Here is a 16850-nt window from a genome sequence, read left to right on the forward strand (position 1 = left end):
CGGGAGAGACGGAGGAGATAGAGAACACAGGTCCTCCCACTTCCTCATCCTCCTCATTTCCATGACGCTCCCTTGATTCCTACTCTTCCTTCACCTTAGACCCCCTTATTTTTTCCACTCTTCATCTCGCCCTGGTCCTTTCATCTGCCCCTTTCCTCACCCCCATCTCTTTTAGCTTCCCATCACGGGGGTAACATCTTCGCATCTGCTGACAAAAAATCTAAACCATCCCCTTGTGCCCCACCCTTTTCCCAATCACCTGAACTCTCCGATACATCCTCTCCTCCTCGTTTCCTTGTCTTGAATCCTCTTACGTCACACAGCCTCTTCCATTTATGCCCCTCCCCTATCTACCGGCCCCTTATGAAAGAAAAAATCAGAGCAATTTCATTAAAAATAGTGCAGTTATCAAAAGTGATGGTACGTTTCAAGGGAAATAGTATTTTTTGTGTATTAATATCAAGTTCACACTACAGGCACTATACCTCATGGGAATGAAGGGTTGACAGCAGTGACTGGGAATCAGCAGTATTCTCATCACTTGAATGTTTAGCAGCAGTCTGCATGCAGTAGAATTCTACATGGGTTTGAAAGCTCACAGCTGGTCATGTTGCCAATGAAAAGGGAAAAGAGAAGAGTTCCGAGAATGCTGCCTTGTGGGACGTCCAATTGGATGCTGATACTTTTAAAAGAGGCTCTGTCAAGAACAATGCCCTAAGTATGACCAGAGAGAAAAATTTTAAAGCTGATACAAAGGAAAGTGCAGTTGATGCTGTACCAATTAGACCTTTTGCGGATTAGGAGAGCATTTTTTACGGAGATTTTTCAAAGGCTTTCGCAAATTTGATGTACCAAATATCAGTTGAGAAGAGGCTTCAAATGCAGCAATGATGCTCTGGGCTGATGTAGAACAGTGACGTACATAGCACAGGAGCTACCTGAGAGAAAGCTGTACTATTGGGGTGTAATATAATTGACAGTCAATGATAGAGGGCAGTTGTGAATAACTAATAACACTGAATATTATAGAAGCCTCAAGAACTAATTAGAGAATAACTTTATTAACAACTCTTTTAATTAGTTCTTGGAACGCTGAATATTATAGAAGCCTTAAGAACTAATTAGAATATTACTATTTTTTAAGAACCCTTCTAATTACTAATTGAGGCTACCTTAACATTCTTCCTAGAAATTCCAAATACCTCGCAATTTAATTTAAATAAAGTGAAGTACTTCTCACTAAATGAAGTAGGATATACAAGGCAGAACTATTTCCTTCTAATGGCTATTTCATCAGGCCTACAATTAATCGAGACATATTAATCCTTGCATAACAGCTCTAATTAATCCTGAATCAAAGATGCATTACCATGCAACTGACTGTGATGTTTTTCACAACCATGAGTGACTATTTGCATGTTCTAGTTTTCTCCTCATTGAAGTCATCTGGTATGTTCCACAAGGCTTCTACGAGCTAACTAGAATCATATTCTACGCTTTTTTTTGCTGGCTCAGCATTCTGTCTTTTAATACCAGTCTGTTAATTCCAAATTCTCTTTTCCAGCAAAGATAAATGGAATCCAAAAGTAATTATATTTGTAATAGAATATTCAAAAGTAGGACATCTGACACAAGAAATCGTATGATTTATGTATTAATAAAATAAATAAATTATGATAAATGTAAATAATATTGATGTAAATATTACTACCATAAAAAGTATGATAGACTATTGTATATACATACATATTTACATTTCTGTATTCATGGAAACCTTTCACTGCCAAGAACTGAAATTATTATTTTGACAGAAACATTGAAACGTTTTATATTTCTAATATTTCCGCATATATTTATTAGTTTAGCTAACTATTTATGTACCAAACAACCTAAAGTAAACACCATAAATGCACCGAATGGGGAAAATACAACTGAAGTCACATCAGCAATTTTAATTTAGTTTGTTTTCAAAATAAATAACATGGCAACAAGCCTGTAACCTAAACAATCTAAATTAAAAGTGAGCAATCCTGTAAAATACTGTACTGTTACGCATGTTTTGGTAAACTGCAAAAAAACAATAGAAACTAAGACATATCAACTTGTATCCAGTGGAGGTGAAGAACTACAGAACAATAAAGCATGCAAGGCAAGTAAATAATTTTACTCCCACAGATGTTAATAGAGTTAATGAATGTTTGGTAAGTAGGATATCCTCTTTTGTGCCAGAAATACTCATGAAAACACCTAAATTTCCTGACAAATATACTAAGTGTTGGTAGGAAGGTACATTATTTTTTCATGAATAGCAGCCATCATAAGCCTTTTAAGTTAATTCATTTTTCAGTGTTACTTTTTACCTTCTCAGAAGCCTTGTGACAAGATGAGAATGAGGGTCTATCAATGTACAGCTTTGTTTTGATTTTAAAGCCACTCATTACTCTCTTCTTAAAGTCTTCTGTTGCATGAATCAATGACTTTCTGAGAGTGCGAACTACTACTTCCTTTTGTATCATTAATTGGTCTCTCATATACATATCTACAGAGAAGCCTTGATTCATTTTATTCACCGTTCATTGGATTATCTGCCTACCAGTTCTCTAGCTAGTGCCCTTTCACTCTCTCCTACTTTCTCAACTCTACCTCAAAACAACCTCATACAGCTTGTCAGTGGCATCGATGTAATGAATGAACAGAAAGCATGACATAGCCAAATAAAATACTTATAAGAAAATTGTCATCAAATATACCAAGGCTCAAACAAACAATTCATGAAAATAATTCTATAGATGGAAGGAAAAAATATGTAGTCAAATAAATCAATTTTTCTTATGCAGCTAATCTCTCATTATAGTTTAGAATAAGAAAATGCTTAAGTTGCCGCCTACTTTGCGTGAGCTGGTGACGTCATTTGAGTTTAGGCCCATGAACAGGGTCCATACCAACTTTCCATCTTCAATTTATCTGACTTGATTTCAATTTCAAACAAAGGAATTTTATGGGAAAATGCAGTAAGGTGTAAACATTATGAAATGGAGTCAAGTAGTAGAAATAAAGACAAAAAGCGCCAATTTAGTGCTACCCCTTCCCCCAACCAAAGATAGCAACAAAATACTCATGGGCAGAGTGAGTGGTGAGGTGCTGTACTGCCACAATGCTCCATGTGCTCAACCACTATTTTCATCTGTTTGCAGTGCTTCAGGAGTTTTTTCCTGACCATCATCTAATTACCCCGACTTCCAGTCCCAAGTTTTACATCCCTAATTTTCCAGAGCGGATGAACCCTGATTAACTTGCCCAGGGAGAGCTGCCCATTAAGGGAAAGAATCGCTCACCGGGGTGGAAAAAACAATTAACCATGCAGGGCCTACACATAAGACTAAGCAGTTACTGAGAAGAGGTAAATCCCATATGTTCGTTATATCATCAACTTAGTATCTATGAGAGGGTTAAGGTTAGTGATTTTTCATAACAAATGGCTCAAAAAGTAGACGACAAATCAAAAAACTGAAAAATATGGGTCTCTTTAGTTTTTGATTTCTATCACAATTGAGAAAAAAATAAAATGGGCAAACAAGCCCATTTGTTTCACTTGCACAATGAATCATTCCCTCCATCTACATATTACCACCCATTCATCCAATACAAAACACTCCTCTCAAATATAATTACATTTCACATTGCTACTTAACATTCCCAATGTTATGCATTCTAATTATGCAAGTGAAACACTCCAGTAACTTTATTATCTCAATTTTACATGAAAATGTGGAATAAAAATGTGAATGAATGAATGTGGTATCCTCAAACATACGGAAGTTTGAAATCTTCTGACAAAACAGCAATAAGATGCACACTACCCGAGGCCAATGGGAAGCCAAATGAATCAGAAGCATAACTGATTTACCAAAGCCCTTGCAAGAAAATTTAAGCCTCTGACCTACCTATGCTCCAAATTCATTCTGTTTGCAGCCTCAAACTTGATGGCTGAAGACCTCCAGGACAGGTGTATCTACAAAATCATGCTTTGGTTGACCTCTTCACCCTAACAGGTGGTGACTGAGATAACCTTTGCTAAGTGTACCTACTTGCAGCCAGTAAAAACTTGCTTTTAGTTTCAAGTCTTGCTATTCTCTCTTAGTTAATAACATTCATTAGATAGTGATGAATGTAGGTGAAATGTATTTGAACATAATGGTCTTGTTTACCTATTTTATTTTAACATCAATTGTGATTGAGCTGATCTGAGAAATTAAGAGACCAGTATTTTCTGATCTATCACTTATTTCTCGAGCAACTAATCACAAAAATCAACAGCCTTAACTCTCTTGCAGAGAAGTTGTTGATGCCTTGAACTTATGCCCAACAGATTGCTGCTTCTCCACTGTCCTCGGCCTTGTTCTAAGTGAATCATTGCTGGTTTCACTATAGTAAGACATTCCTCCTCTCAATTTAAGGTTCTACCTAAATGACTACATGAATCAGAACTCCAATGAAGTCACTAACTAATTAAAATTGGCCAGCAACTTTTGTGGTTTCTTTTTTTTTTAATAATGAGAAAGTGGCTGAACGGGAATTTTTTTTTCACGACTAATAAAGTCTGGAAGAAATCAAGGTTGGAACCTTTCAAAGTGCTGTGTTATAAAAGAATGACAAAGACAAAATGGATAGCTCTAGTAAGTACATAATGCAGTAGTTCCAGGAAGAGCAGGGGGGGGGGGGGAAGGGATAAGTCATTTAAACCTCAGCTTAAAGACAGGTCAATTTAATCAGCCAATAATGAGACATAATGGTCAAATTAAAATTATCCTTGAAGGACAAATGGAAGGTAAAAATGGTAGGGGTAGGCCACAGATAAGATACAAAGAGTAGACGATGGAGGATGTAAATCAGAAGAATTATGTAAGAATTAAGAGATTTACCATTAGGAGAAATGAGTGGAGAGCTCGGCCAAACCAATCTAGGTTTGATGACTGTTGAAGATGATGATATAGAATCATTCAAAGATAAAATACAAGCACAGCCGACTCCCAATTATCCACCTCCGGTTTATCCTTGTTGCTGATGATCCGTGCATGGGATCACACTTTTTCGATGTTTTCAGCAACCTTTATAAAAAAATAAAATCCGACGCAAAGCACCAGGATACATATTTGCATTTTAATTCGAGGCTACACCAGACTTATTGTTTCAATTACAATCCCCTTCGTAAAATGGAATTCTTTTATTTACCTGCTGTCATGGAATGTATGAAGTTTACTTGCATTACAGAACATGACGAGAGAAAGGAAAAAATTCTTGATTAATTTTAGAAGATTCTTCAATGGTTAACCAATCGTAAAAGTAGGGAAATGTTATCTACAATTTTTAAATGCATATTTCAAACCACAAATGGGCAATTAATTCCGTGGCCTCGCATGTGGTTGAATATGACCCAAGGGAACCGGAGGTTTCGTCGCACTCAGGCATGTTTATGCCGTGACAAGTCAAGGTCAAAATGGAGAGGAAGGGAATAGTAGAAGTGAAGGCAGCAGGGTAAATGAAAGTAGAGATTGCATTAGTCACATCCATAAACTCGCCTGCATAGACAATTTGCCGAAAGGCCTGGTTTCCTATAGCCGCTGCTGCACGATGGTGTGATCGCGTGCCCGTTGCCCTTACAGGAGTTCCACGTTCCTGTCTTCCATGCATTGCCATGTGCGATTGTGCTCAGTGATCATGGATCAGCATCCTACAGCAGCGGCATCCTGGGCAACTTGTAGGAGACTATGCGGCGTGGTGCCCAACAGTGTAGTTTCTGACCTTGCGCAGTGGTTTTGAAGCATTTATGCATACCACTTTTCTGAATCTGTGATCTTGCAGCCACAGGTGCAGTTTTTTGGGAACCAGGTATTACATGGAGCAGTAGGAATGCAAGTACAATCATGTCATCACCGCAAAAAAGATCGTGATCAGTTTGGATTTACACTCTTATCTAAATCCCTTGGAATGCACAATCAGAAAGTTCATCGCCTTGAAAATCCCAGGATCAGAGGTCATTTCATGTACATTTTACCCAGAGAAGAAATGTCAAAACATTTGGGAGTCAGAGCTAGTAATAGCAACATAAAAAAAACATTGTACCTGAAAATAACAACCAATGGATTGTTTAAGAAAATTTCCTTTTTCTGGGATCCATCGTGTACTTGAATGTATGAAGTTGTCATCAATATTCAGCTAATCCTTCTGTGTTGTTTTTTCATAAAAAAATGAATTCCTAGAATATTTATCATAAATTAATAGTTAAAATCATAATTATTCATCATTAAAAGTTATTCTTAAGCACAAGAAAATTTCCTACTGGATCATCATGGCAAACACAGATATCCATTTTCTTTTTTTTTAGTCCACATGGATCTCATCTTCTTTTTCATTACCAGGAGCATGATGAAAGTCAAGAGAATCGGTCAAACCAGAAAGTATACATGCTCCTGTCTTAGAATCCCCTTTGGCATGGAAAAATTAAAAGTTTAATCAGTAAACATATGTACATATTCCTCAAAGCATAGGGGATGACAAAACATGAAGCGCCAAAATACAGACACCACTAATTGCACATTTAGAAAGACATGAAGACAAACAGATGCACTGACAAACACACATTTTGAATCACAGCCGTGCCAAAATTAATGAGCTGAAATGCACACACGACATGACATGAATAGACACATTACAACAAAACCTTGCTAATAAAAACACCAATGAACTTAATCATTCACTCATTCAATGATTCAAGCTGGTTCGGATACAGCTCCCCAGACCAAGCCAAAGGTGTATGAAATTCACACATTCAGAGGAAGGGGACCAGTTCCTTTCCATGGGCCAACTCATGCTTCGAGTATTTTGATTTAGGATGTCTTTAAGGCATCACCCGGGAAATATGGACATCAAATTATAAACCTTCCAAAACTCAGGCATATGAAATCATAAATTAGCCAAATCATAGGCTCAATAACATGTGGAAACACTTGCATACCAAAAAGACATCACAATGGGACCCTGAAAAACATACGAGTCAGAACATAGAAAAGCATGGCCATGCCTAACCAAAGAACCACCAAAACACAAACATCCTGAAAAATGGATATGTTGTTCAGGAATATCAGATGAATGACAACATGAAAGGACAAGTACACAAAAGACAACATGGCCCATTAATCTCTCACAATGACACCGACAGCACTGCAATTAATACTGACTGCCCTATTCTTATTGTAGTCTCTCTTTCATAGAAGTTGAAACTGACTGTATCAACCACCCTTTTTCTACATCTCATTATGTTACAGATCAGTTTTGATATAAGACAGTAAAACCTGCTAAATCTTCTGATTGCTAAGAGAATTACTTAAAAAAAAAAAAAAAAATTCATGCTCAAGTATTAACCCCTAAAGTACTAACAGTGTAAGAATGAAAGTTTAAAGAACATCTTTACCTATACAAGAGAATGAAATAACATGTAATTATTTTTTACAGAGAGGATATGCAGGTTCACTCACCAATTCCCTTTCTTAGTCATAATATCAATCAAAGAAAGGCAGAACTTACCTTCAATGATACATAATAAAAAATAATGGAAGCAAGTACTGAGGGAAGGGAGCAAAAAGAATTGGAAAATGAAGGAAATTATTCCCTGGTAACAATAGGAGGGAAAAATGAGTTACTCTTTGATGAAATCTTTGCACTTTTAATCCAAAAGGAATGTGAACTAGTGTGCTTAAGGAGTGAACTAGAGGTAAGAAAAATTCAACACAGCAGTTTTGAAATAAATGTGCTTCCATGCATTTCTTAAGTTTTCAATTCTTTGTGCCAACAACCAGAGGACATGCACTGCAAATGCTACTGATTTTGCCACTAAGCATCATGAGAAAAATACTTACTGTTACCTCTCAAAATCAAGCGAAAATCACTTTTCTAGCGCTAGGTACTAGTTACCTTAATTTTAATGATGATAATATGCATTTTAGTAACCTTGAGAATAATGAGATAATATGCATAAGTTATCATATGTTGATGGAAGTATACAGTGCCTCACACAAGATGGATGTCGGTTGATGACTTTTAGTAATGTTTAATATTCCCCACCTACCCCAAATTCCTCAGAAAATACAAAACTTGCAGTTGTCAACACTGTGTCTTGATAAAAGATCTTCAACCACCCTAATTATTTTTCATACGAGAATTTCAATACATAACATTTAATTGAATATGTATTCGCCGAGTGCCACAAAAAGTAATGAACAGAAATAATGTCATAAATCCTACCATAAGTAACAAGCAAATTCATAACAAACGAAATACATATTTTGCAAGTGAGGAAATAATTGTTTGATAACAGCCTTTAATGAGTTGAAGATATCAGATTACTCCAATTAATCATACTAAAAAAAAAGCTGTGACATCAGTTCATCTTCATATCATCACTCCCCAGGCTTTAAGTTACTAATTGGGTCTTGTTCGGAACCATGTTTCAAATTTAATTATACGCTATCATCACTAATATATGTTAATAAGAAAATGAAATGGTTTAAACGAAAAGATACTTGAATAAAATCAATTCATTTCAGATGCAAAAAAGCACAGGGTGCAAAAAACCAGGTGCTGGTCAAGCAACGTCAAATGATGAAGGGCATGCAATACAAAACCTAGGGTTCGGTGATTTTGATAATGAGAGCCATGACTCAAATAACACCTTTTCTAAAATAACATCATTATTTAAGAAAAACAGTGTCCCAAACACAACCAACGAGATACAAGAAGCTGAAGACCAATCCATACAGGAATCTCAACTCATAGAAATTTACCAAGCCCTGAAGAAAATCTTGAAAGAAACACAAACAAAAATTGAAACACAAATAAATGAAGAGAAAGAAGGACTAATGAAACAGAAAGAAGAGCTAAATACAAAAGAGCTCCAACTTCAAATGGAAAGAAGTGAGCTAGAAAAGTTAAGGTGCCAATTAGAGGATGAAAAGAACAAGCTTGGAAATGACAAAAGAAAAATTGAACTAGAGCTAAGAAATCTATTAGCTGATGAGAGTGAATGGGACACTAATGAAGGAGAGAATTCAGAAAACTCACAGGAACAGGATTACACAAGGTGCAGTGAAAGAAGTCATTCAGAAGGAAGAATGCACAGCAAACAGATGCCAATCGATAAAAAAGAAAGTGAAATAATTTTAGAGGAAAAGACAGATAATGAATCATTGGAGACAGACAAAGAAAAGGAGGACATATCATCCTACACAGAAAACTATGAAAAATTCACAGGCATGGATGAAAATGATCTGCCATCACAAAAACTGGATGGTGAATTGCAACAGTTAGCAGAAGCAAAGGCTGATGAAATTATATTGGTACAGGAGGAAAAGTTAAGTGAGCTTGAACAATTCATGGAAAGTTGGAAAAAAACAGTAGAGAATGAAAGATTATTAATGAATTACCGGATGGAACACCGAGAAATGGTAGGACATCAAATTAGAGAATCTTGTCAAATGGCAGTAGAAAACATAAGCAAAGAGTGGATAGAAATTAAAGAAGCATATAAGAAAATCCAAATGCACCAATGTAAACTACATGAGATCGAAAATAACATAGCAACAGCAAAGATGGTACTGGAGCAGAAAGAAATTCTTCATAAAGAAGATTTGACAAAGATAGAAAATGGGAAGCGCACTGCTGAGGCGGAGTGGAAACATATAACTCTTGAAAAAGAAAAAATTAAAACTGAGAGAGCCTCAATGGAAAAGGACAAAGAAAAGCTAAAAGAAATGATAAAATGTATTGAAATGCAAAGGAAAGAGCTGGAAAACAGAAGAGAAATATTCAAGGAAGAGATAAGAGTTGGAGAGGAGATACAGAAGAAGGTAGACGAAAAACGCACCTCAGGAATCATAGAAGAGCAAAGGAACTTGGAGAAAAAGCGGGAAATGTTGATGATTGAGCATCATGATTTGTATAAAGCCAGGCAAATATGCGATGCACATCGAGCTATTTTAGAGTGGGAAAGAATGTGCATTGCCAGGGAGAAAGATGAGGTTCAGGATGAATGGATACAGTTAGAAAAGGAGAAAATGGCTCTGGGAATCATTAAGGCAACTAACGATGAGAAGATGATGATGCTTGAAACTGCATGGAAGAAAATAAAAGAAAAAGAATATGAAATGGACATTCAATTCAATGAATTGGAAGAAGAAAGAAAATGTATAAGCGATGAACGTATTTCCCTTCAGAGTGAGAGGATCCATCTCGATGAGTTGAAAACAACTGTACTAACAAGAGTAAGTGAAATTAACACTGAAATCAGTCAAGTTGAGCAGCAAAAGAAAGAACTCTTATCCATGACATCTGTTATAGATAGGAAAAAATCGGAACTTGAAGAGGAGAGGGAGGCACTTAAGCTAGAAAAAAGAGAATGCATGAAGATATCAGAAAGAACTGGGGAATCAGATACATCATGGCAAGATTACAGGTTGAAACACTGCGAAATGGTTAAGAATATTAAGAACAGAATTCTTTCACTAGTTGAAGAGGTTAGCTGCATGGAAGAAAGATCTTTAGATGGAGCAACTCAGAATGTATATAACAACAAATTGCACCACCAAAACTTTGATCTCACAAAAAAATCAGAACAAGGAATTCATGCAGCGAAACTGGATGAAGATCATGATACCCAAAGAATAAAGCACCTAGTGAAAGCTGTGAAAAGCATGGAAAAAGACATGTGTAAAATGAAATCTAAAATAAAAAGGAGGCACCAGCTTAAGAAACAAGTAATCACCTTAAAACAACAAGTGAAGAGAATGCGAGGACAGTTATCCAATCTGCAAGAAAATTTGAAGGAGAAAAGTGAAATAAATTTTAATGCTATTGACCTGATGAACAAATTTATGCATCCCTATCAAGAAAGCCTAATCGCTAGAATAGATAACGGAAAGTGTGATGAATGTGGGGCGATCACCAGCATTAAAAATATAATGAAAACAAGAGCTGGTAAAATGGCAGGTGACTGGAAAAGCACAAGTTTTCTCCAAACAAACTATTGCCATCAGTGTTTCAATGTTATAGAAAATCAAAATACCAACCACAGGAAGGGAAATAATGATTGCTGGAGAGGAGAAATGATACATGGAAATAAATCCACCAACAATTTGAATAATGGACATCTCAAGGTTGATGATGAGAAGTTGTTTGAGGAAACACCATATTCCAACACTAACAGTTGGATGAAAACTACAGATAAGAAAAGAGGTAGGCAAATAAGAAGGTAGTAGCTTTGAAAAGACTTAACTTCTCAGTGGCAAAGTCAATGCTTTATAACTCCTTAATATTTGACATACACTGGTTTGCCAACCTTATAAGTGTTATTTACCCTTTCATATAGCATAATCCATGAATGTAAAGAGAATTTGGTGGCACCACAGGATAATTAGCTTATTACAGCAATGAAGGTATGACATTGGTTGAAAGTAATAAGATATCTTATATGCATACATTTCCAAATATATGTTATTGGGGATAAATATAAAAAGCAAGATAAACATTCCACACCACTTTAAAACTTATGCATAAATTATTTTTGCTAAGTGAAATGTATTTTGTGAAATATATACATACGTACTTCTACCATCACCGGTAAGGCTAGACCCTCATCATTTGTTTCACGTTTTCTTCCATGTGATGATGGAATACCAAGCCAAAATAAGTTGCACACATAACTGCACGGTTATACTTGAAGATTTATCGAGAGACTCATGATAGGTAGCCTATTTGTATCGATAAATTAACAGCAGATGCTAATAAGGATAAATAGGTAAGTTTGAAATGAAAGGAGTACACATAAAACAAGGGGGAGAATGGAGGGAAACCTTAACCAAACATTACACTTCCCTCTAAAAAGCACAACCTCGAAGAAAACCAGATAGCAATGAAAAAGCTCTTGGATTTGAATATAGCTCCTCATCATATGCATTCCTCCATTACGTCACGTACCACAACAACATTAGATTAAGTTGAATGGTAGGAGCCCTGGCACTTGGACCTTTCTTTATTAATTGAGCTGACCTCATGTTTGACTTGCATTCCACTTGTACACAGGAGACAAGAGTGCCAACGGTAGGAATGGCCGTCCATCCAACCTAATCCAGGCCCAACATTGGTTAACTTTGGTGATCCTACAAAAAGTGATGTCCATTTGGCTAGACCCTTGGCCAGGCACCACAACAAACCACCCCATTTATCAGAAATAGAAGTTAAGATATGGAACACCTAAATTAGTTATTCACAGACACTTATATAAAGACTTATTCCAGTCATAAGTACTTTACCACTTTATATGAAAATTGCAAGATTTTAGAAAATTTCATTCACTAAATTAACAGCAAACCAAAAATAACAAGGACATGATGCATGATCACTATTTACTAACAAGGAAACCCCAGTGTTTTAAATGAAACTTTACTTCGTCTTTATTTAAGTATATATAATACGTAGAATAAAGACATTTATGTATTGAACTAATTTCCTGTGACATAAGTTAACACAGTTAAGAAACACATTTAAATTCGATAATATCCTCTAATAATAATCTAGACCATTCAATATAAAAAATAGCTGGGTCATGGACATTGAACAATGGCCAACTGCATGGTACTGACCAACAACATAGCATTTCCTTGTTTTAGAATGGGATGGAGAAAATATTTTGGAAAGCTTTTCAGGTCAGGAATCAGGAAAGAAAAACAGTTGGCAACAAAAATACCAACTATTTTTAGATGCATGTACAGTACACTCCCGATTATCCGGGTTAATGATGGGGAGAGACGTCACAAATAATTGGAAAACACGGATAACCCAAAATTTCACTTTAATGTTTTGTAATGTTCATAATTTACATAAAACAAACAATATATAGAATTATTTATGCAGTTATTCTGTTATTTTAGAGTGCTTCCTGGACTCATTGAGAGCTTTCTTCGCCAGTTCGCAATCTTTTCAGCAGCGATAATATGGTTGTAATCGCATTATTAAGGCTCCATGTAAGGCTTGGTTTTGAAAACCACACATCCCTGGCTGTGTGATCACGGATATGGAAAAGTGGTACAAAAAACATCGGAAACTACACTGTCTGGCACCATGCCACGTATTCGCATCTCGCACAAGTTGCCTGGGTTGCAACTGCTGCGGGATGTGTTTCCTTGATCATGGAGCGCGGTCGCACGTTGCGAGGCTTGGAAAACAGGAATACGGTGCTCCCATGAATACAGCTAGCACGCGATCGCTTCCGTTTTACGAAGGGGATTCTAACGGAATTAATAAGCCTTGTGCATCCTAGCATTAATGCAGTACTTCTGATGATTTTGCATCCGATTTTATTTTTTTTTATAAAGACAGCGGAAAATATTGAGCGAGAGTGAAAATCATGCACAGATAATCCGCAACACGGATATACTGCAGCCGGACAATCGGGAGTCTGCTCTACTTGCAAATAAATGTCTTTTTAATACCTGTCCCATAATTTTGAAACTGCATCTAAATAAAACAGAACACTACAACACAGCACCGATATGAAGCGGGCCAAAAATATTGACTCATTGGCTACTAGAAGAATAACGTCTCTTTCTAGACCTAGAAATGGAATTGAGGAAACTTGTAAGAAAGGACAAAAGGGCAATCTGCTACAATATTAAATGCTTGCATATTTAAACATGGACACAAGTAATGGTACAGTGTGGTAAATCTGAGGGATTTGCATATTGACTAAGTGAGAAACTCATTTGGCTCATACAGGATACATATCAGGCGTTCTAATACTCACTTTTTAGGAAAATTAACATTTATCTTTTTAGGATGTTTAGCACAAAATTCTCCACTCTCTACGAATGTTACCATTAACTCTTCATAATTAATATTATTCTTTGACCGATCACAACACACTTCAGTAGGCTTCATCTACCACTTTCGGCAAATGCTACCCTAGCTTGTTTAGCCGCACAACTTACCTAAGAAGTAGATAAGGTTCCTAAGAATTAAATGAAAAGGTTCACAGCAAAGTTTCCAATCCTAGGTGAAGTTCAGTGGAGTGATGACAATGCTTGAGGAACAAACCCTCAGAGGCAGGGGCGGATCAACAAAAATTTTAAGGGGGAGACCTAGCATTCACATCTTACGTATACTAAGTTTTTATTACCATATGAAAAGGACAGAAAATTGCATTGGACTCATAAGGATATTAATGGAGGTCCATTGAAAGACATAGTTTGGATTAATCAATTCTGAATATATAATTTTCTCTCATGATAACAATTAAACAGTAACATTCCTAAAAATTCTAGCCAAAGGGTGGGTGGGGCCCAGGCCAGATGAGCTTACCCCTGTATCCGTACCTGCCCAGAGGAGAGAACTTGAGACAACTTGAAGACATTGTCCAGGTGTGTGTACCATTGTCACTTTCACTTGTACTGTTAAATGATCTACAAAAAATTGGAAATCTTTATAGGAAATGAAGCAAAGAGGTTTAATCAAAGAAATGAATCAATAAAATTGATTACACAACAAAATGTATTTCTAGACAAAAAAGCATCATCAAGTAGGGAGTTGCATAAATTCTCAGGATCTCCAAGCTTCTCAAATAAACTGTTACATTTCATACACATTTTTAGAAGTGTATAAGTTATAGAATCACATTGCTTACATTCATGCCCCTATTGTAGGCTAGATAGAGTACATGGAAAATTTTTAAGACAACAGTCATAATTGTGAAGGAAAGAAAAAAAGGAAAAGACTCACGTAAAATTTTGAGATAATTATATAATTGTGCTAAGCATGCGCTAGTTTGAAAGGTTTTGTCTCTACATGCTTTCTTGTCAGAGGTGGTACTACTGTGGTAGCTGACAAAGAGAGAGGTGGTAAATACAAAATCAAAGATATTCATAGTGGGTGCTTTCCATTCATGGGACTCACGCGTCGACTAGTGTTGACTCACGGTAACTGTTTGTAACTCTCTAGTTCCTGCATGTAATCGTTTGTTGATTTGTGTCACAACAGTCGGCGACACACACAGAATGGAACACGAAAACCACGATGCAAGTCGACTTATGTCGATATGTGTCAATGAATGGAAAGCACCCAGCGATTTGGAAATATGACCCAGTACAGTAATGTACAGTACAGTACCCTTCCTTATGAAAGTTTTATCAGAGTGGATTTCATCTTTACTGTAAATAACTAGAAAACTGGCTATTTCAATGAGAGAGGATGAACCTACCCACAACATCACAGCCAAACCACAAAAAATGTCACTCTTTAGACAGTGAAAATCTCATAAATGCTAAAATGACACTATTAGGAGAAATCCTATGGATTTATTTAGAAGATTCATGAATAATAGTAAAATAATATGGTAGAATTTAAATACATACTACAAGTTTAAATAATAAAGGCAATTTCCATAGTTGATGCAATTTATGACAAGATAGGTTTTCACATTACACACATCATTATCATGTTTAACAAATTATCATAACCTTATGACAATAAAAACACTAAAACCCAGGTAGAAGATAACTCATTAAAAAAAGAGCAGAAAATTTGCCTTAGTTTTTCCACTTCACAAAAATATGCTACTAAGAAAAAGAATTGGAAACTCTGCTTTCCTTCCATAGAGAATGGTTTTCATTTAAAAAATCTTCTTGATGAACAGTTCATATTTCAATCTTGAGCTTAAATTTTTTTCAATTAGCTCCTTTAGATTAATTTCAGAAATCTTTTACCATAAAAAAAGATACGAAAATATAGTGAAGCACTGATTACTCTATTTATTATGGTTATTCAAAGGTAAGCTAAAAGAGATAATAAAAAAATACATAAGACATTCATGATCATTTTCCCAATAGGTTTGACCTTGATTTGAGTCCCATGTTTTTTTCCGTTTCTTTTGTGCCCATAAATAAATACTCCCAGGAACAGTTATTCAAACTCTTCCCTTAACATCATGATGAACAACATAATTTCTCAATGGATTCTACACCAAAGAAGTGTGATAAAATCCAGAAGAATACTATCTGTATGGCAAAAAGACATCCCATTTTTGCAATAAAAATGCTAACATTCAAAAATAGTTTGGTCTCTTCTTATTTATATGCCTGTTTTGTGAATAGTGGCACATTACATTTTGAGAATGTGCCAATGACAAAAATTTTATTGTAACATAAAAATTTGGGTTTTTTACAGACTTTATGGGGATTGAAACTGAGTTTAAAAAATATAAGCAACTTGCAGCTCTCAGAGCATCAAAAAACGAGAGTAGAAGTAACTTTTTTTCATCAATCAACACCTTGTGGGGAATGAGACCAGAATCTGACTCAAATAAAAGGCAAAGGAAAGAAAGAAAAGTGTGGAACATGGCATTTATAATAGCAATTATTTTATCCTGTGGAGCTACTTCAGCATTCATATCTTCTTCATAGCACCACAGATAAAAATCTTACCTGAGTTTCCAAATACCATTGATTTTTAGTATACATGTAAATTATTAAAATTAGAACTCATAATAGCACATTTGTAATAAATGTTAATTACTATGTTCATCTGTTTTTAATTGCATAAATGCCACAGAAAATCAGAAATACAACAGTTTTGTTACCAAATTTAAAACCTTAAATTTCATTCATAACCACATTCTAGGGCAAAAAGGAAATTAAGTGATGCAACATAGTCTGGTACTATGAGATGATTCACATATGAAAATAGAACTTTACCTCGTGTGACTGGATTTTTCAATGTGATATTAATCCTTGAATGCGCACAATTTCTAC

General features: G+C 35.7%; 1 protein-coding gene across 8 annotated transcripts; it reads left to right on the forward strand.

Annotated features, from left to right (window-relative positions):
• Positions 1–3195: 3195 nt before the first annotated feature.
• On the forward strand, positions 3196–16689 carry LOC124157160 (golgin subfamily A member 6-like protein 22). Of its 8 annotated transcripts, XR_006864547.1 has the most exons (6): positions 3196–3400; positions 7513–7771; positions 8604–11286; positions 11420–11486; positions 11732–11848; positions 16267–16393. XR_006864547.1 is itself a non-coding variant. In XM_046531675.1 (5 exons), the coding sequence occupies exons 2-4, from the start codon at positions 7610–7612 to the stop codon at positions 14450–14452; spliced, it is 2928 nt and encodes a 975-aa protein (XP_046387631.1). In that variant the 5' UTR covers positions 3196–3400; positions 7513–7609; the 3' UTR covers positions 14453–14465; positions 16267–16393. The 8 variants fall into 8 exon arrangements, 3 of the variants coding, with proteins under 3 accessions (XP_046387631.1, XP_046387630.1, XP_046387633.1); XR_006864545.1 differs by having other exon boundaries at positions 8604–11486; XR_006864548.1 differs by lacking the exon at positions 11732–11848.
• Positions 16690–16850: the final 161 nt, after the last annotated feature.

Source organism: Ischnura elegans, chromosome 4 (assembly GCF_921293095.1).
Source record: "Ischnura elegans chromosome 4, ioIscEleg1.1, whole genome shotgun sequence".
NCBI lineage: Eukaryota > Metazoa > Arthropoda > Insecta > Odonata > Coenagrionidae > Ischnura > Ischnura elegans.